The sequence below is a fragment of the Propithecus coquereli genome, unplaced genomic scaffold, assembly GCF_000956105.1.
Source record: "Propithecus coquereli isolate 6110/MARCELLA unplaced genomic scaffold, Pcoq_1.0 Scaffold280, whole genome shotgun sequence".
NCBI lineage: Eukaryota > Metazoa > Chordata > Mammalia > Primates > Indriidae > Propithecus > Propithecus coquereli.
In genome coordinates this window covers 1,890,937-1,912,771 of record NW_012148397.1, presented here as the reverse complement: position 1 = coordinate 1,912,771, position 21,835 = coordinate 1,890,937, and the positions used below count along the sequence as shown (strand labels likewise).

General features: G+C 52.9%; 1 protein-coding gene across 1 annotated transcript in view; it reads right to left on the bottom strand.

Annotated features, from left to right (window-relative positions):
- The window catches only part of CMIP (c-Maf inducing protein), a 230,246-nt gene that overhangs the window by 44,912 nt on the left and 163,499 nt on the right, over nucleotides 1-21,835 (bottom strand). The window contains exons 4-5 of the mRNA XM_012648221.1: nucleotides 4,730-4,891; nucleotides 474-515 (exon numbers count right to left, since the gene is read on the bottom strand). Of these exons, the coding sequence (XP_012503675.1) occupies nucleotides 474-515; nucleotides 4,730-4,891 (204 nt within the window). The remainder of the gene's footprint in view (nucleotides 1-473; nucleotides 516-4,729; nucleotides 4,892-21,835) is intronic.

Sequence of the window (21,835 nt, the reverse complement as noted above, 5' to 3'; positions counted from 1 at the left end):
AGCTTAAAATCACCCAGGAAGACGCTTACATCATAGTTGAGTCCCAGAAAATACCATCTCATTTTATGTATCAGAGGGAATGAAACCCAGGTTCTATTTGTGGATTCATTAGGAGACACGTCCTGGGGCAGGAAAGAGAAGTTTACCTTTCCGTTAATAGGGAGACGCCTCTGAATACATTGCACGGCCTCTGCCGTCTCCTGCCGTCAGCTCCCTGCGGCGGACTCAGGAAGGGGCGGCGAGTAAGACACGTTTGCTACGAACCTCAAAGACTGACAGTCTCACCCTCCGTCAGCTGGGGAAACGTGCAAAGGCAGGAGGGAGACCTGCCTGGCTTGACAGAAACGACAGAACTGAGCAAGAACGGGAGCTGGGGGGGGCGATGGCGCGTCCACGACGGACTGGGGCTGAGCAAGGGTTGTGGGCTCCGGGAGCGGAGCGGGGCGGACGGGCAGGGGCCGAGAGGAACTTACCACAATGATGTTTTCGTGCTCCTGGGTAGTCAAGTTTGTGTTCTGAGCGGTAGAACGGAGAAAGCAGGAGGAAAACAAAACAAAACGAAAACAGAATTAAGGATGCGGAACATTTGGATCTCAAGATCCACACAGTGTCCAGACATTTTCAGCCTCTCGGACCAAGTGTGGTTGTCACTTTTTCCTAATTAAACAGATCAAAACACCCTCGAAAGCAAGGTTGGGAAGTGGGGAAAAGCACAGCTTTGGGGCAGGGAGAAAGAACTGAGTTCCTCGTCTCCGTTTCATTGCTTGCGAGTCGTGTGGCCTTGGGTGAGTGTCTCGGTGACACTGTTTGTGTTTCAGTGCCGGGGATCCTGGTAACTCTCAGTAGGTGGTTGTGAGAGGATCTGGCCCCGTCAAAGCGATACTGCTTAGAAGCCAGAAGGCAGGCTTGTAACAAACATGTAAAGAAACAGTCCTTTGACGAGTCTCAACTCTGTGCCAGGCAGTCTTTCAGGAGTATCATGTATATTATTTCAGCGGTTCCCAAAATAGGTTCCCAGGGAACACTGGTGTTCCACAAGTGAGCCCAGGAGGTTTTACCTAAATTCAATTTCTAGCAGTTGACTTGCAAAAACGAAATTAGTTGAATAGATTAAACTTGCTGAAATTTTAGGGTTTCCCCCCCGACTCTAGAATTTTCCTAAACAATTGCACCTGTTATAGATCGAATATCCCTTATCCGAAATGCTTGGGGCTGGAAGTATTTCAGAATTTGGATTTTTTTAAATTTTGGAATATTTGCATTATACTTACCAGTTGAACATTCCTAATCTGCAAATCCAAAATCCAAACTGCTCCAGTGAGAATTTCCTTTGAGTGTCATGTTGGTGTCCAAAAACATTTTAGATTTTGGAGCATTCTGGATTTCCGGATCAGAGATGCTCAACCTGCGTCACTATCCTGTGAGTGTGTGAGCAAGGAAGGGAGGAATCGTGGGAACTCAAAACAGCCCCTGCTGTCTTCCTCGCTAGTTTTGTGGTGTGTTGCTTCGTCTGTTTCGGCAGACACCGGCTTCACTGGTGTCGGTTTGAATTTCCTAAGAGCCACATTTGCTGCTTGTACAGTGACTCCTCATTTGAACGGTGTTGGCAAGATCGATTGTTCCAATATTCTGGAAAGAGCCCCTGGCTCCCACCACCTGAACCGGTTTAAGGGGCATGGGGGTCTCTAATGCGTTTACAGCAGCTGCGGCAAAAGAAAACCCAGTGAGCCGTGAGTTTGCTTTGCCTGCTAAGCTGGTGCCTGCGGCCTGGGGGAGGCCACTGGACCAGGTCAGTGTCTGAACAACACGAGTCTCTGCAGGTCCCCACGAGACAGCCTGATCTGGGTGAGGACTGACCTGTGGTCAGAAACCTTTTGTTCTCTTGTGGACTTTAGTAGAGTTTGAGCATCTGTTTACGATGGATTACTAAGTATCAGTCGCTATCCAGCCTGGGTATACAGTGACTGATAAGCCCGGCTTTGGTCTCTCCTGATGCCTGACAATGAGCTCACTGTGCCTCAGGCACCGGGGGCAAGTTTTGCTATGCTCATTCCACGGATTTCTCTTTACTACGACAGGTTCTCCTATTGTCCCACTGATGACGAGTTTCCAGAGACTGCCGGGCACGGTCACTCCCAGTGCACAGATGACAGGTGGTGGACTGGGGACTTGAACCCTCTCTGTCCTGACTTCAAAGCCCGTATTTCCAACCACTGAGCTACAGCTCCACCCATCCTGGGGGCAGTTCTATGTTTCAGGCTGCTGAGGGCAGCTCCAAAGGAACCAGCCCAACCGTCACCTCCACCCATGCACCTTTCCAGGAAGTTTCTGGTGATTGTGGGCGCCATTTCCTCTGTCCCGGTCACGGGGGCAGCGGTGCATTCTGCAGGGAGACTCCCCTCCCCCAGGGCCGTTTCTGACCCCAAGTGGAGAGTGCTCACCAGCACGCGTGAGAGGGAGCTCTGGAATCTCAAGCTAAGTGGCCACTGCACACACTCGGCTCCACAGAGGCCTGGGGGGCTGGGGCACCTGGCTTGGCTTTGCCGGTAAATGGACAGCTCTTTCTCAGAACTGTTCTGCCACCTTAACAGCTCCCCCACGACGCCCCCTCCTCTCCAGGTCCTTCGGTGGTTTGGTGATACCTGGAGCCTCTCCAGAGGGGGCCTTGGAAGCAACCTGAGTACAGAGAGCAGGGGAAGAACCTAGCCCCAAATACTGGAAACAGAAAAGGGCAGGACCGCGTCTCTCTGACTCCACAGCACACTCTTCACCTCTGCAGTGACACACGCACTGAACAGTCTCCACCAACCCGCGTTCATGTCGCACCTGCGTGCAGGGGCGTGAGCTGTGCAATCGGGCAGACCTGGGCGTGGGTCCTGGCCCACCGCTTACCTGGGTGACCCCGGGCAAGCCGTTTGGCCTCTCCGTACCTCGGTTAATCCTCTGTACATTTTTATACTTTCCCTGCAGGCTGCTTGGGGGAAATTTGGCCTTGCAAAGTATCCGCCATAGAGATATGTGCTCAAGAAAATGTTCGGGCCACTCGGAGAGGCATCAAGCCTCGTGGGAGCGGATGCTGGGTCCGTCCGCCTGAGGTGGAGTCCCAGCTTGGCCCCTCACCAAATGTCAGCTGTCATCAGTAGAATGGGGCCAATAACACGGACCCCTGCCTGACACACAGAAGATGCGCTGTGGTGGGAACTTCTTCCATTTTCTTTCTTTGTCTTTATTCCTCTGTCCTAGCGCTTAGGGGTCAGCTAACCTTGGGATCCTGCGTTAAGGCCCAAGAAGGGATGTGAAAGCCAAGGGGCACGTGGCTGAAACCCATCCGAGACGGGAAAGAAACCCTGCCAGAGGCTGGCAACGGGCACATCTGCCACTGGGGGCATCTTCTGGCCCAGCGAGGGTGTGATGGTGGCCAAGCCCGGTGGGGACCAGGGGGTGGGCAAGTCAGTCTGGAAATAAAAGAGCTCGGCGTGCCCGCTACAGACCTGCCACTTGAGTCGGGCAGGTCGCTCCGTATCTCTGGGCCTCACTTTCCTCAGCTGCAAAACGAAGACAGCGAGCCCATCTTCCGGGGAGTGTGTATTAAAACAGACGCACTGTGTGCGGCGCCTGGCAGCTGCCTGGCTTATTAAAGGTGCGCCGTCTTCCCCTTCTGCTGATGAGAGGCCTGCACTGGAAGTTGGGCATGTGGATTCGGACTCAGAATTCCAGACTTTGACGGTGATTCATTTCTGAGCCTGGACTAGGGTGTTCTCCCACCTGAGGACAAGACCTCTGTCCCTTTGCCTGTGACTGTCACTGCCACCCACTTTCTACTTCTCACCCCACCTCATCTCAGGGTGAGGGACCCTCTCCGTTCAGCAGACATGGAGGGCCTGTGCCAGGTGCCTGGACAGATGGGCAGTGACCAGCCTGGGCCTGTGGAGACAGGGTAACCCCCAGGCAGCAGGGTGGTCGTGTAGGAGTCTGCTGGGAGCAACCCAGGAACCGGGGCGCCACTCTCAGGGGAGGGGGACAGAAGCATCACTCTGGCGGCTGTGCATAGTTTAAATCAAGAGTCATCAACCCCAGTGTCCCCAGAGGGCCACGCATGCAAATAAACGAGAGAAGTATTAACGGTAAAGTGCTCAGAATCGCAGAAAGAGGTACGATTCTGAAGCGCCTCTCGCCTAACCCGCAGCAGGATGAAGTTTCGATGCTCAGCGCCCATCTCTCCCGCTGGGTCACAAGCTCGAGGAGGGCAGGGGGCTCATCTCTACTTGAACGCCCAGAACAGCACCCAGCACCCAGCAAACGAGCAGGGCTGCCAGCAGAGCAGACAGCGCGGCACGGCCGGTGGGTGGTGCCAGGAGGCGCCAGCCACAAATTACGGTTGGATTTTCTGATTGTTTTTAAAGAGAACCTTGAAATTCCCACTTTCTTGTGCAATCTTCTGATTTTTAAAATCCCATGTGAGTTAAACAAAGCCTATCTGTAGGCTGTGTGTGGTGGCCAGTGCTGGGGGAAGCTGAGATGGACTCCCGGCCCCCACAGCCACGCCTGGTACACCCCTGGATCGCTGGGCGGGAAGCTGCTCACCTCCTTCAGCGACAGGGACATGACACAAAGCCCAGTGGAGCTCTGTGTGCCGCTCATACGGGCTTCGCGCTCGGCAGCGGTCGAGGCGCGCGCCTTATAGTGCGGACGGGGACGGGGGGGGGGGGGGGGGGGGGCAGTGCTTTACCTCCGAGAGCAGTTTCGACACGATTTCCAGTGGGGCTTGGTTGATGGAGTCGTCCTGCAGCGGGGAGGTCAGCGCCATGTCCACCAGAGTCCGGATCTCTTTCAGGACAACTTCCCAGCGGCTGGGGTTACTCAGCACTTTCTTGTATTTGTAAATCTTTTTCTGGTTGACAGAGAGAAAGAGACACGAGCATGTTACTGACGTGACAAGAGCGGAAGGGACAAGGCAAGATACAAAATGATCAAAGCGTCAGATGCCCCAGGGTGGAAGAGGCCCTGGGAAACGGATTCGGACCACTCCCCCGTCATAGTGAAACCGACACCTGAATGAAGGATGAGTTTTATCCCAAGTCCCGGGGCGCTTGCAGACAGCCAGGCCTAGAAGAGTCACTTCCCACAGTTTCCAGTGACTTAAAAAAGAGAACAAAGAGATTTTGCTTTTGGATCATGTCTTCTGCCAGACTCATTCCCCAAGTATCCAAGTGCAGTAAGAGTGGAAACGTTCGTGGTCCACGAAGGGGCTTTTGTTGAGTTGAAGGCACTGTTCCTGCTCATGCTGGTCCTATGAGACCCCTTGGAGAGGGCTGTTCAGCTAACGAACACGACAGACGGGTGCAGCACCCAGAACTCAACTCTAAGCAGGTGGGGACTGAGCCCAGAATGGCCCCCAGGAAACCCAACGCTGTCCTCGGCATCCCCCTGGTGACAAGACAGGAGCGTTCTCACCTTCGCCTGGGCGCCACGTCCGAAGTCAGAGAGCGGCTGGGGCAGGGGCTGCTGCCTCCCTGTATCTGAGGCAGCGTTAGTTCCGCCTCTCTGACATCATGGAAACAGAGGCCCTTGGAAGGCAGAGGTCCGGGCCAAACGTCCCCTCCCATCTGCGCCTCTGCAGCTATCTGCTCGCTGCAGCCCCGGCGTGCTTGGGAGACTCTTTCTAACTGGATGAACTCCTTCATTAAGTGCTCTGCTCCTTGGGGACAGCCTAATTTTACTGTCACCGCACCAGCAGCCAGCTGGGGTGACACGTCACAATCTCTGAGCCAAAGTCAGAATGAGGGAAGGAGGAAGGGGGAGGTGAGGGTCCTTGCTGGCTGCTGAGGCTCAGAGCGAGGTTCCCTGACCACTCGGTTTCTGAGTTAATTACAAAGTGGTCTTGGGACCCAGTGCTATAAAGGGAGTATTTGGGCGACATATTCCACATCCATGCGAATAGAGTCGAGTCACACACTGTGGTGGGACGGGAGGTTCACTCGAGCCAGACAGACTTGGTTCCTCCTATAAAGATTTCACCCACTGAGCCTGAGGTTCCCCTCCTGTAAATTAGGCAGGGAAACACCTGCAGCCTCTTCCAACGTGTGACCCATGTGGTCCACTCTGCGTTCGAAAGCACGGTCCAGGTAAAACTGCCAACACTAACCAGAAGGAACTTTGCGACTGCATCCGTCTCCTCTGAGAAACTTAAAGGGCCGAGACGTATGAACTGCGGCAACACAGCATGCCGTCTCCTCTCCGTCACCCCAGCCCGCGCTCTGCCGGCCTCCTGCCTGCTCACCATGCCCGCCCCCACGTGAATGCACGCCACCCCTCCTCATCGTCCCAGACCCTTCTTGTCGTCTCTCCCTCTCTCTTCCTTCTTCTTTCTCCCACTGTCTTGTTCTTTCATCCACCAACTTGCCCACCCTGCTGTCCTGACTCCAGCTCCCTGGTCTCGCTGTTCTCTGCCCGTTTGCCCATTCCGCACCAAGAATTAGAAAGGGACACGCTCTTCTCGGAGGCCCAGCAGGGCAGGGGTGAAGGCAGCCAGGGAGGGGAAGAGCAGAAACATTCACTTGCCCATCCTTTTAGATCCTACGGGACAAGAAGAAACACGTGGCAAGTCCTGTCGGGGGTGAGTGTTTAGCGAAGAGTAAATGTGCTGTTGATGGTGACGACGGTGACAGTGACTGTCCGTGGCACTCAATTACTTTAATGTCAAGATACACCCAGTCCTCCGAGGCTTCTCTGGAACCGTAACCAGCCTCCTTCCTAGTTACGGCCACTGAAGCCGCCCTCCCGGCACCGCACAACCACGTCTGTGCAAAACACAAGGTGTCGAAAGCCGACATGGTTCAGACACCTCCCAATGCGAGAACCCAACCCTTTCCGGAAGACGAATGCTCCTTGAGCCCTGCAGTCTGTGGTTTTAGCCTGTGCCCAGAGAATTGCTTAATTTTTAAATGACCGTGAAATGACCATAAAAAATTCACCATACATTCAAGCCCCAAAGAAAACCACGACGATCCACACCCAGGTCTTCCCATGGTACAGTCCGGATTCGAACAGGGTCTGAGCGCTCAGTGCGCTCTTCTGATCAGCTGCAAGTTATTTACTTTTCAAAGAACAACGACTTCATTCTTTATGTCAAGATGATGCATGCTCATTGTGAAAAATTTAAACCATGCTGAAAAGCACAAAGAAGATAAATTTAAAAAGGCCTCAAAAAATCCCACAACCTAGAAATAGCCACCATTAATATTTGGGAACATCCTTCGAGCCAACTCCCATTTAAACTTTGCAAGATATAACCAGCCCGCGGGGTGGGCGGCTGTGAGTACAACCTCCTGCTCTCCATGCACAGATGTCCCTGGAGACGCAGAGGCGGCCAGTCTGAGGCAGAGCAGGGCCCATGGGCAGCGCCTGCACCAGTGTGGCTTCAGGCACGAGCTGCTGTCACTGGTGCACCCAGCCCGGCGCTCACCAACAGCTCCCCTCCTTGGAGCGGGAAGGACAACAGCTTTCCTATGAGTGCCCCGGCCCTGGCCTCAGAGGCATCCATGGGAAAGAGTTCCCAGAAGCTACACCGAAACACAAGGTCCCAGCGGCTGTGACAAGGGCTGACGCTTACTAAGCACGGGCACTGTGCTAAGCTCTTACGAGCACTTTCTCACTCACTCCTCACCCAGGAGCTGGAGACCTGTCATAGGCGAAGCACCCCTCAGCAGATCCTAAGGAACTGAGTGCAAATGGTTTACTGATTTGCAAAGTGATTACAGGAAACCCCAGTGGGGACAGAGGAGCAGTGAGACGGAAGAGAAGACCGTCAGTAAACGGGGCGTTGCTGGGCATCATGATGGGCGACAGTGCTCACGCCTGCTGGTGACTCGGGAGACAGTGCAGACCACGCCTCAGGGTAGACCTGCCCAAGGAGCGAGGGGGCTCCACCAACTCCCTTAACTTTCCGGTACTTGTGACTGTCCTGTGCCCAGACCAAAGTGAACCCAGAGCCAGAAAAAACCACGTGCTCAGGCAGGGTGAGTAGCCCGTGGCCTTGAGCGATGCTGTGAGGGTGTGCGGGGCTGCAGCTTCTGACGCAGCCCTGCGAGCATCGTCCCCTACACGTAAGACTTTCGTGGCCCGAGAGCGGAAGTGACTTGTCCAGAGTGAAGTGGCTAGAGAGGGACAATGCAGGGGTCAAACCTGGCTCTGGCCAACCCCAAAGCTCCTTCCAGCACATCAGTGTGGGCTGGGGGGGGGTTCGGTGGAGAGGAGGGACAGATTCGCCAGGAGACACTGAAGAAGGCGTCAAGAATGTTTGGTGGCATGGGGCGAGAGCCAGGACAAAACCACGAGGCCCTGAGGGTGGAGGCCAGGCCACTAGAGGGTGAAGGGGCCATCGGAGGGGCCAAGGGCAGCAGGTGGAGGGTGGGCTGCAATGTCACAGGTACAGGGCGCAGACAGGCCCTTGTTCCCAGAGGCGGCTCTGAGCTCTGGAACGGGACGGCCACAGGGGACAGGGAGCCCTATCCAAGATCAACAGGGCCCAGTACCCCCTCCTCAGGTGACAAATTAGCATGTCTCATCCCAGGAACGCTGTTGAGCTCATCAGGCGATGAATCACGGTGGGGCTGGGACAAGGACGCCTCCAGAATCCCAACTCCAGGCTCTGCAGGACGGCCCTCCCGCCGAGCCCACGTGGCCAGTGGCCCCGTGGTTTGTCTAGCGTGGGCCCCACAGGCCCTGGATGCCTTTGAGGCCTTTGAGACAGAGGGTGGACAGGGGCCTTGGAACTGCCCTGTGGCTGGGCACGTGACCTGGTGTGACGTGGAAAGCAGGCTTGGCAAACAACAGCATGTGGGCCAAACCCAGCCCCCCGCCTGTTTTTATACGACGAAACCAAGAATGGTATTACATGTTTTAAGAGTTGTAAAGGAAAATAAACACACAGAATATGTGACAGAAATCAAAGGCGGCCCACAAAGTCCCAAATACTTGCTATTCTGGCGCTTTATAGAGAAGGTTTGCCAAGCTCTGGCTTTAAAAGTCAAATCCCAGCCTAGGAGTGAGCAAGCAAAAAGGTGTTCAGCGTCACCAGCCATCAGGGAAAGGCAAGTTGGGACCACAAAGGGACACCACTTCACATCCGCTCGATGGCCGTCACAGAAAAGACAGACACCACCAAGTGCCGGCAAAGACGTGGAGAAACCGGGATCCCCGTGCACGGCTGGGGGAGAGCAAATTGGTGCAGTCACATTGCAACGTCCTTAGAAAGTTTCTTAAAACATTAAACATAAATTTCTCACGTGACCTGGCAATTCTTTTCCTAGAATCTACCTAAGAGAAAGAAAAACATACTCTGCACAAAGATAAGCACACGAATGTCCACAGCAGCACTATTCATAACAGTATTTCATGTTAATATTTCCCCAAGCTGCAAACAACTCAAATCTATCCACTGATGAATGGAGACACAAGACAGATGGACAATGGAACAGAATTTGGCAACAGAAAGGACTGAACTACTCAAACATGCTACAACATGCATGAACCTCATAACTATCATGCCACACACAAAAGACACTGTATGATTCCTTGTATATGAAATGTCTAGAAAAGGCAAATTTGAAAGACAGAAGGGAGAATAGTCACTGCCTGTGGCTGGGGCACCGCAACAGGGATCAGACTGCAAACACGCATGGGGGCGTCTTTTGAGATGGAGGGACTGTTCTAAAACTGGATTGTGGTGATGGCTGCACAACTCCATAAATCCACTAAAATCACCGAATTGCACACTCACAATGGGTAAATTTTATGCCACGTAAATTTATCTTAGTTAAGCTGTTTTTTAAAAATGCCATCCTAGTGAGGTAGAGGTCATGCAACAAAGCTAGAAGCAGTATGACTTAGCAGCTAAGAGTACAGGTTTTGCAAGCAGATTGCAGCTCAAATCTAAGCTTTACTTACCCTATCCACTCACTCATCCATCCATCCACCCACTCATCCATCCATCCATCCACCCACTCATCCATCCATCCATCCACCCAACTCATCTATCCATCCACACTCCCACCTACCCATCTATCTATCCACCCACCCCATCCACCCACCCATCCATCCACCCACCCATCCACCCACTCATCCATCCATCCATCCACCCACCCATCCACCCACTCATCCATCCATCCATCCACCCACTCATCCATCCATCCACCCACTCATCCATCCATCCATGCTCCCACCTACCCATCTATCCATCCACCCACCCCACCTATCCACCCATCCATCCACCCACCCATCCATACATCCAACCACTCATCCATCCATCCATCCATCTACCAATCTACCACCCACCAATACATATATCTACCCTTCCATCCAATTGTCCAACAAAGATCATTGGGAACCATCGATTATGACGTGCCAAGCATTGTGTTAAGTAGTAAGGACACCCACGTGCTCATGGGACTTACTGTCTATTACTTGCACCTTAGTTTCCTCATCTGCAAAGCAGCCTAAGAATAACTGCTGTAGGCTTGCTGTGACTACGCCATGAGATAATACACATAAAACACTTAGCCTGGTTCCTGGCTAAACAGCAACTCTAATTACCATCACCTACCAAGCCTGTGAGTAAGTGGAGTGGCCCTGAGCAGGCAGGACTCAGGAGGGCTCCCAGCACCGGAGTCAGCCCCCCAGCCCTCCAGCAGCAACAAGCAGAGCCAGCAGGCAGAGCCTCCTGCTTCCCGTCTGGCAAGCCAGCCGCTCTATCGCTGTCCTCGCTTGTCAGGGAAGGGACGTTACCTGGGCAACACCCGCCATCTCTCTGGTGACTGCTCTTGCAGCAGAGCAGGCACAGATGCCGGGGTTCTCAGGCTCGGGAAAGCAGAGCCTGTTGCTCCTCCACGGGAGACGAGCTGTCAGCTGGAACGTGCCCCTCACCGGGAGAGGCGTGACTCAGAACGTACTGGAACACGCCGTGCGAGGATGGGGCTGCTGCTCTGCTGCTTGCCGCAGCCTCCAGGGCTCACACGCACACGAGCACGCATGCTCCCCGCCTGCCGTGAAGACAGGACGCTGCATGGGCGCTCCGTGGAGCCCAGAGTGGAGGAGGACCCCACAGAGAAACGTGAGCCAAGGAGGAACTGGATTGGCTCTGGAAACTTCCTTCCAGTACAGGTCCTAGAGCTGAGCTGCCTGGTCCAAGAACTAGTGGCCCCAGGTGGCCACTTACACTGAGCTTAATTAAAACGAAACGCAACCACAAATCCGGTGTCTCGGTCACACTGGTGACACTGCAGTTACTCAGCGGCCACATGTGGCTAGTGGCTACCATACTGATGGCGCAGAGAGAGAACATTTCAGTCATCACAGAATGTTCTATGGGGCAGTGCTATCCTAAAGTCTTGCAGTTCCTGGCACCACGCCCCCCTCCATCACTACCGAGGGCCAGTGTGTATGCGACACTGTGCCCTCCTCCTCCCCCGGGGAGTCCCTGCTCCCTGCCTCCATCTCACTGGGACCCTGTCTTGGACTTTTCTGCCAAGGTCTACCAGGGCCTGGTGTCCCCGACTGTGCCCCGTACCCCCAGGGAGAATGAACGGGTGGTCATCTTCTCTGGCTTCCCTAACTTGAGACTTTGCGGTGGCTGCGGACGCCGACCTGTGCAGGAGAGAACTTGCCGTCTCAGCCAGGCCACGGCCTTCCGGGAGCCCTGGACACTTGGGCGGGCTCTTGAGTCCTCCGGAATAGCTTCCCTTACATCCTCGGAGCACACTGTGCCTTCAGACACAACGCAGGCCTCGTGACTGGCCTTCGTGTGTCATCCCCAAACTGCCCTTTTTGGCCCCTGAGTCCTCACCATCAACCTAAAACCAGCTCATAACCTCCCAGCTCCCCATCGAGGCCTCCCCACAGAGACCCCCAGGGTCACACACACCCCCAGGCCTTATTCCTGACGTCAGCTGTCCTACGCAGTCCAGGCCACAGGGTGAACCTCGGGGCCCTGGGTGCAGTTCCCCAGGGGAGGAGGCAGAGCCACCCCCACTGTCTGTGCACATTTCCAGGGAAGCATGTGAGATCCGGGCAGGGGGGTGGGCGTCAGCGATCTAATCATGAGCTTTAAAACAACTAGAAGATATTCAATCTAACTAGAAATTGACACTCCAAGATCTCATTTCAAAAGAAATACTGTAAATGCATGTTTTGTTTGGTTTTGTTAGAGGTCAGGACTTTGGGGCCAATGGCCTTCTGGGATCAGATTGAATGCTATTTTTTTCTCTCCAGCTGGGATTCTTCCCTTGCCTTAGGCTTGTCAGGGACAGTCGCCAGTGCTTCTGGGGACCACAGGGGCTTAGCCAGCAAAAGCCCATCACCCTGGCCTGAGACCAGGCCCTGTAAGGGACTGGGGGGTGTCATCGCCATATATACATATTGGGTCATTAAATATGAAATATCTGATTTCGAATCAAAAGTGTAGTTTATTATCTCTCAAACAAGTAGCTGTACCATTAATCAAAGTAGGCACCTAAACTCTCGACACAGTTCTGCCATCTTAACGGTAGCTTGTTTATGCCAAGAGCAAAGAAGCTTTGGAAAGCAAGTGGCGATGAAATCGCGAAAGGCGTTTCCCATAGCTTGTTGAAAATTCAACATTTTTCCTTGCAAGAAGTGGTCCAAAGCCTGGGAGAAGTGGCGGTCAGTTGGCGCAAAGTCTGGTGAATACAGTGGATGACAGAGAGTTTCCAAGTCCAGCCCCTGTAGTTTGAGCAGCGTTGTCTGTGCGACATGTGGTCCAGCGCTGTCTTACAAGCGGGTTGGCCTGTCTCTATTGACCAATCTTGGCTGCTTAATCACAAGCATCCTCATCATTTCATCCAACTGTTGCAGTAGACATTTGCTATAATCGATTGACCAGGTTTCACGAAGCTGTAATGGATAATACCAGTGCTGGACTATCAGACACCATTAGCATTTTTTTGATGAATATTAAGTTTTGTGCTGTATTTTTAATACTTCATCTTTATCCAACCACTGCATCAAATGTTGCGATTGTCAAAAATAATCCATTTTCATCACGTGTAACAATATGGTGTAGAAATGGTTTGCCTTTATGTCCTGACAGAAAAGAAAAGCAAGCTTTGAGATTATTTCTCTTCTGACGCTCGTTTAATTCACGCGGTACCCATCTATCCAGCTTCTTTGCCTTGCCAATTTGTTTCAAATGGTCCAATATTGTTGGAATAGTAATGTCAAACCTTGCTGCTAATTCACACGCAGGTTGAGATGGATTCACTTCCACTACAGCTTTCAGCTCATCATTATCCACCTTGGTCTCAGGTCGCCCACGTGGCTCATTTTCCAGATTAAAATCACCAGAATGGAACTTCTCAAACCCACAAGAAGTACGTTCATTAGCCACATCCTTCCCAAACACTTCATTGATATTTCGAGCTGTGTGCGCTGCATTGGTTCCATGACAGAACTCATATTCGAAAATAACACAAATTTTTTACTTATCCATGGTTTCACAAAAATTGTTCTAAAAAAACTGAAAGATGATCACAGGCCGTGTGCGTCTGAAAGATGTATCTTCACAATAAAAATAAAACAAGAAGTGTCAAAGTGAAATGTCAGAGGTATCAACTGTCAAACCTAGTACCTAAGGAAATTGGACACTTCATACTTAATGACCGAATACATATTCATACATATACATTTACTTATTCACATACCATAAAATGAACCAGTAAGCATCTTGAGGTGAACGAGTCAGTGGTATTTCCATATTCACAACACTGTGCCACCATCACCCCTATCTAGTTCCACAGCATTTGCGTCACCCCGAGGGAAACTCTGTCCCTGCTGAGCGGTTACTTTCTACGTCCCCCTCCCAGCCCCTGGCAGCCACCAATCTGCAACCTGTCTCCATGGAGTTACCTCTTCTGGACATCTTGTGTACATGGAATCATGCAATACACGGTGTTCGTGACTGGCCTTTTCCACGCGGCACGACGCTCTCAAGGCCATCCACGCCGTAGCACGTCATTGCTTCGCTCCTTTGCACGCCAAGTAACATCCCACTGCATGGATGTTTATTTATTTATTTATCTGTTCATCCTTGGATGGACATTTGGGTCATTTCCACCTTTAGCTACTGTGACGACCGCTGCTGTGCACACCTGCCGTTGCTTTTGCCGAGGACGGGATGTCTACCACCCTGTCCCGGTGCCCCAACTGTGCCAAATCAGTTTGAGTGCTGTCACCGGGCAGTGCCGGGTTTAATGGGTCTCTAAGGGGACCCCAATTTAGCCAGTGCCATTACCGAACTCTATTACCTGCTGGTCCAACTGAGAGATGACAAGATGACAGGGGCACCTACTCTGAGTGGGGCACTGGCTCTGCGGTGGGGCAAGGACTGAGGAAACCATACAAAAGGGAGGTGGGCCAGCCCTGGCCTGGCTAGGGGTGAGGCGCAGCACAAACCGCTCCCGCAAGGATACTAACTACAGTAATACTGCCAACAGCCGCCCTGCATCCTGGGTTATGACAAGTGACAGGAGCGCATAACAGCCGTCACATCTGGAGGGGTTCCCTGGCCAGGCGCTACACTAAGCGCTCTGTATAAAATAACGTTTTTTATCCTCTCAATCACTCATTAAGGTGAGTGGTATAACCAGTCTGATCTTACAGATGAAAAACCAAGATGAAAAACCAAGGCCGAGTGAGGTTAAGTCACATGGCTGATATGAGCCAGGCAGAACTGGGACCCAAGTCTAGCTTCACATGCAAGAGCACCTGGCAACCGCGCCCCGCCGAGAGGCTCGCCTGGCACTTTCTGCGCCTTGATCGATGATGCCGCTGCCCGTAAACTGGAGAGCTGAGCCCCCCTCCTCCTCCCGGGGCGGGTGCAGGCTGGCTGCAGCTGGGCGCCCAGTGGACAGCTGCCTGAAAAGCCGGCTCCTGGGGAGATGGGCAATTTGTTTGCAAGGGGGGAAGAGCCCAGGCACTCAGCCCCAGGTGCCCGGTGGCGGTGGCCTCCTGTAGTCATTACCACTTCCAAGGAAACAGCGGGAACACGGGCAGGCGTCCTGCTCCACTGTCCCTGCGGCATCAGCTGGTTGCCGGGGTAACCATGTGTCTGGCTGGTGAGGAGATGAACTGGCCTTGGTGTCAGGCTGCCAGCTGGGTACCACATCCTACCTGGCACTTCAGGGCCAGCTGCATCCTGGGCAAAATCCAATCATCACACCGGCACTGTTTGACGGCACTGAAAAAATTGTATGTGGCTGTTTTCCTCCCTGAGCTATGAGCTCCTCAGGCCTCCTCTGGGCCTTTGATGTTCTGCACGGTGGCTGGAGCTACGCTGTGGGTCCATGGAAGGTGCTCTTGGTGTTTGTAAAAGGCGGAGAAGGCAGGGAGGAGCAGAACCACCAGAAACAACGGCTGCGAGTATTCTGTGCTTTTGCTGCGCCAGGCCCCGCACCACAGCCTTTGCCCACCTGTGCTTCTCGAGCATCAGCGTGCGCGGGAATCGCCCGGGGGTCTGGTTAAAACGCAGATTCCGACTCAGTAGAGCTGGGGGACGGCTGCAAGTCTGCATTAGCAGATTCCAGGGAAGACGATGTTCGTGAACCCTTAAGTAGCAGGGATCTCACCCACCTGGCTGGTTTACTCTTCTCCATCAGGTGGACACGACACAGAGCAGAGGCAGCAAGGAGGGACTGACACCACGCCCAGGGTCACACCGCTGGCGTTGTGGGTTGAACTGTGTCTCCCCAAAAGATATGTCCAAGTCCTAACCCCTGGAATCTGTTACTGTGACCTTTGGAAATAGGGTCTTTGCAGATATAATTGCATTAAGATGGGGTCATATAGGATTAGGTCGGTCCTAAATCCAACGCTGATGTCCTCATAAAAAGGCCAAGTGGAGACCCCCACGTGCACACTCATGAGCATGGGGGAGAGAGTGCCACGTACGGAGGCAGAGACTGGAGTGATGTGTCCCCAAGCCAAGGAGCGTCAAGGGTTGCTGGAAACCTCCAGATGCTGGCAGAGGAGGAAAAGAACCTCCCCTAGAGTTTCAGATGTAACATGGCCCTGCTGACACCTTGATTTTGGACCTTTGGCCCTGGAGCTGTGAGAGAACAAATTTTTGTTGTTTTAAGCCACCCAATTTATGGCCGTTTGTCACAGTAGCCGTGGGAAATTCACACGGCCGGTAAGCAGCAACAAGGACCAGGCCGGGCAGCCCGGCTCCCAGCGGCTCTGCTGTCCTGCCCACCAGTCTGCCTCTCGATTCACAGAGGGGCAGCACGGCCCTCTGGGACCGTGGGTTGACAAGGTATTTAGCTGGGTTTAGAATTTGTTGGATTTTCTCTCCCCAGGGGTGACCCGGTGTCCTGTCCCTTCCTTGCCCCCGGTCACCCTGCCACCTGCCCCCAGCCCATGATGTGATTGCATAAGCCCCTGGCCTCTCAGGGACGGCTGGGCTTCTGCGCCGGGGCACCTGCATCATTGGTGATGTCAAAAGAGCCCCACCTGGGGACCCAGGAGGCTGCAGGGGGAACTTCCAGGAGAATCGGGCAGGACGTCAGCGGGGGGCTGTCATAAGGGTCCTTGGCAAAGAGCAGTCATGGGGGAAGATTCTGGCTCAGAGCCTCCTGTACACAGGGCTGCATAGCAGCCAGCATCAGCAGCCACCTTCACGCCAGCCGGCAGCCCGGGCCGCTACGTGCTGGCACTGTGCTAACGCTCACCCCAGCCGCACGACCCTGCCAGGGTTCCCGATCCTGGCTATACATTAAAACCACCAGGGGGCTTAAAATTCCAACACCAAAGGCCACCCCCAGGCCAATCCCATCAGACTGGTGTTGGGGCGGGTGGAACCCGGGCATCGGTATTTTTGGGCAGTGATATATTTAAAAGTATAGGTGCCCACCCACGTTCATAGCAGCAAAATTCACAGCAGCCAAAAGAGGAAAGCAACACGAGTCCACTGACGGATAAATGGATAGCGGTAAGATGTGGTCTATCCACACAACGGAATATTACTCAGCCTTAAAAGGAAAGGAAATGCTGGCATACGCTACAATATAAACGAACCTTGAGGACACTGTGCCGAGAGAAATAAGCCAGTCACAAAAGGACGGGTCTTGTGTGAGTCCACTCCCGTGAGGTCTCCAGGGTAGACATTCGCGGAGACGGAAAGGAGAAGGGTGGCTGCCGGGGCTGGGCGGGGAGCGGCAGCTGCTGTTGAATGCGGACAGAGCTTCAGTGTGGGAAAACGAGGAAGCTCTGGAGACGGACGGTGGTGATGGCTGCACAACAGTGAGAATGTGCTTAGTGCCACTGAACCGTACACTTAAAAATGGGTAAAATGATAAATTGTGCTATAGATATTTTACCACAATAAACAAAAGTGTATTTAAAACCTCCAGGTGATCTGAATGTGCAGCCAGGGGTTGGCAGGCGCGACCCGCATTTTACAGCCTGGAAGACCGCAAGGTACAGAGGAAGGTGACCTGCTCCAGTCTGAACCAGGGCCCTCGCTCAGGGTCACCCCCGAGTCCCGAGCCCTGGTCTCTGACGGGGCCGAGCTGCACACCCAGGAACAACCCCGGACGTGCTCTCAGCATTCTGGAAAGCTCTCAGGTCTTTACGTGGCCCTCACGGTGTGGGGAGGCCGTTTCTCCCGGAAACCTGCTGGAGGCTGTGGAAAAACAGCCCTCGAAAGGCAGGCCAGGCGTGGCGAGGCCCGGCTAAGCACACGCTTGCTGTTCATAAACCAGGAGGACAGGTGCCCCCTTCCCTGAATCCGGGAACTCACACAGCCCGAAGCCCGTCACGAGGGCTCCACCCTCACGTCTTAATCACCCCGCAAAGGCCCCAGCTCCTAACACCCCCATACTGGGGATCAGGTTTCAACAAAGGAATTTTTCAGGAACCCAAACGTTGAGACCCTAGCACTTGGCTTGTCGCTATATCACGCCACTCCCTGCCTCATGGTCATGTGGCCTTCTCCTGCTCTGTCTGTCTCTCCTCTGTGTGTCCCTTCTGAGGATACTTGTCATTGGATTTACGACCCACCAGCTAATCCAGCATGATCTCCCCAACTCGAGATCCTTAACTTAATTACATCCACAGAGACCCTTTTTCCAAATAACATCACATTTGCAGATTCCAGGGATTTAACGTGGATGTATCTTTTGGGGGCCACCAGTCAACTCGTGACCCCAGCTAACCGGACCAGGGCAGCAGGGAGAAGTTTCCCCCTGTCCCTCCAGTGGACGTGTGTCCAGGCACAGCCCTCCCTCCGGGCCCAGGCAGCACAATGTCCCGTAGCTCGTGGCCCAGGCCCACCCGCATGGAGCCACCGACAAAAGTTAGACGAGGTGAAGGTGGAAGGAACGTCCCCCAGAACCTGCGGAGGGGTGTGGATGGGAGGAAGTGTGTGTGGTCTTACACCACTCCGTTTGTGGGGGTTTGCTACGCGGCCCTGGGACACTCAGCCGGAAAGCCCCAGCGGGGAATTCCAGGCCTCCATGTCCCTCTGGCCTTTGCCACCGGCAGTGCCCTGGGGAGGGGTGGCACAGCCTCCCACTGGAAGGTTTGCTGGCCGGCTGCCTTTCCACCAGCCTGGAGACTCTGGGGAACTTAGAGGCTCCGGCGAGGCCCTGCTTTCGCTCTCAGGTGTGTGCGTCACAATGAACCGTGAGTGAGGCAGATCGACATTTGGATTTCTTTGCTGCTACTTATGAGCTGTGCAGCCTCAGGCAAATGACATTGCCTCTCTGAACCTTTGTCTCGGCACCTGTACAATGAGGGGACAGTAGCACCTGCCTCCTGGAGCTGCAGAGAGGAGTACAGGTAACATTTCAGGCTTGATAAACAGCAGCTATTGGGTTCAGAAGGACATGATTGAAAACAGCCAACCTCTGAGAAAACACCAGGGTGACCAGAAACCCCTAACAGCCCATCAGTAGAGAAATGCTTACCCGGTGGCCCGCCCACAGAGCCACGCCGCACAGCAGTAAGAACGGAGCAGCAGAGCTGACGGGTCCCACACGGATCCGTCTCCACCACACACTGTTCAGCGCAGAAGCAAACACGCACGCACACATCCGTGCTGACATGCACGTACATACGGACCTAACACACAGGGCTGGGCGGGGGCGTCCAGGAAGGACCAAGTCAGGCTGGTGACAGCGTCTTCTTCAGAGAAGGAAGTGGCTTGGGAGCGGGGCTCAGCTTTATCTGTAATGTTTCAAATTTTTACAGGAAGCCATATTCACATATAGTACATTTAATTAAAGAAAAAGAAAGGAAAAATCCCCAAAGATTTCAGAAATTGGGATCGTGGTGGTGGTACTGTACCTCCCACAGAGTTCTTAAATTGGTCAGAATCCCGTATTCTTAGAGAGAACTGGAAGTATCTGAGATCCTGTTATTTTTTACTTTTTAGTAGTATCGCAGATTATCTGATTTTTGAAATAATGCATGTTCTTTGAACAATTCAGAATCACACAGAACAGTGTTAGGAAGGGGGAAGGAGCACAAGCACTCCATCGTGCAGGGCTCGTGGCCGCACATCTGTGTCCTGGTGACCGTCATGTCATGGATTCCCTTTCTGTGCATGCACACACACACACACACACACACACACACAGGAGCGCAGAACTGCATGTAAGTTAGGCCGTATCATACATGTTGGCTTTCTTTTCTTTTAGCCTCACCTCTACCCTCCCTCTCTCGCCCCCCTGAATCCATGCTAACACCATGAACTATGGATGTTACAGCATGTTATGTATTAGGGTTCAGAAAACATTCCCCTAAGGGCCAGATATTAAATATTGTAGGCTCTGCCGTGCTGTTGTAGCATGAATGGGCAGAGCTGTGTTCTACCAAAAACAAATAAAATAAAAAACCTTATGAGAGGTGGTGGGCCAGCTAGTTTGCAGACCCCTGGTACATATCGTTTCATATCTTCCTCCATGGTCGTATATAATCAAATACAAATAAATAGAGAGTTTTTTGGGGTCTTCATGTTATTTCACAAAAACAGCATCACATTATACAGATGTCTGTGCATCTGGCTTTTTCTCTCTTAACACCTGGTGGCTGTCACTGCAAATTAATAGGCATTGATTTTCCCAGTCCGTGTGCTTTTGTAAGACACCTCAAAACCACTGGGCTGAGGGAGGATAGGCATTTTTTAAAAAAATGAAGCCAACAGAAACCCTCCCGCCTGACTCGGCCCTGTGTGCCAATCCTTTCGAGGGTCTTTCTGGCAGGGCCACCAGCTTCAGCTTCTGAACCTCAGTGAGCGAGCCCTCCCCCACCCCAGGCCCACCCAGTGTCGAAGAGCACTTTGCACCCGATATTAAATACTGCAGTGGGGACCTCTTATCAATCATTAATATGAGATGGTATTTTCAGGGCATTTCAGCAAGCAACCCTGATTAATAGCAATGCAGCAAATAAATTTAAAAATGCAAATACTGTACCAGAGCCTGCTCTTCCTCGGCAGGGTGGGAGGCTGCCGGCCCCAGACGAGTGTCCCCGCCGTCCCCGCCTTGTGCCACAATGAGCAACACTGGGCTCTGTTTCCTTCGGGCCTGATAAAGGAAACTTTCTCCAACCCTAATACGGATTTCCCTTGCTGGGAACACGCCTCAAGACAGTAGCGTCTCAACAGGGGCCTCCACTGTTTATTTTACTAAGAACTTTATCTAGTGCTCACAGCACTTCAAAGGGCATCTGATCCCGGTCAGGGCTTTGTCTGGAAGCCTCCATTCCATGCCAAGCTGCCTCCTCTGGGCTGGAGTTACCAGCTCCTGCTACAAACGGTCTTAACTTATGAGTCCCCTGGAAAAGGATCCAGTTTCCTAATAGATGAATTTGTAGTTGGTCTCTAATATGCATTTCAAGCCGGGTAATGATGTTACACTTGAATGTAAGATAAGGCACACTTCTGCCTTCCCTTGGGGAGGGCCCTCTGACCGGGACGCTGAGGACTCTACCTGCCAAGGGAAGCCCAAGATGGATCCAAGGAGGGTGAGCTCGATGGATTCATCGAGGTGAATTCTAAGTCACCTGCACAAATGGAGGGGACCCGGCAGAGTAAGCACAAAGCCATGGACACAGTTAGTCCTTTCTGCTTGATCTCAGGCTGAGAGGGACCCAGAAACAGGATATAACTGGTACAAAAGGAGGCTTCAGAACCTGGGAGTGAGTTCTGGCTTGGATGCCTGAGAACGTTATTTACTCTGAGAGTCAGTTTCATATCTGTAAAATGGGGATATGACACCCAGGGACATGGGTGCAGCCTAAATAAGATAACAAAGATGCAGTGGCTGGAAAACAGCAGGCACTCACTAGATGTTTAGTGTTCTTCCCTCTAACTTCAAGCTACTGCAGTGGTTCTGAAACTCTGGCATGCATCAGAATCCCCCAGAGGGTGTGTTAAAACAGCCTGTTGCACTCTCACCCCCCGTTAGAATTTATGAGACAGAAGACTTGCATTTCTAGTAAGTTCCCTGGTGATTCAGATGCTGAATCCCACTTTGAAAACCACTGAGTTACGGGTTCAAAATCCCTGGGTCTGCAGTGGCCAGGAGGCCTGGGATGAGATAAGGAACCTTCCCGATGGAAAACTGGATGTAGACTTTGACAAAGGCCTCAAGAGTCAACAGACAGGAATGGTCTGCTTGACTCTGCTACCATCCCTGGCCAATGTCGAGCTGGCCCTGACCTCTCAGGTGTGCTTTGTAAGGTCCCTGCGCTGCTGGACAGAGGTCAGGCTCAACCTGGTCTCCCAGAGGTCTGGCCCAGGCAGCCAGGCCCTCCTGCTACC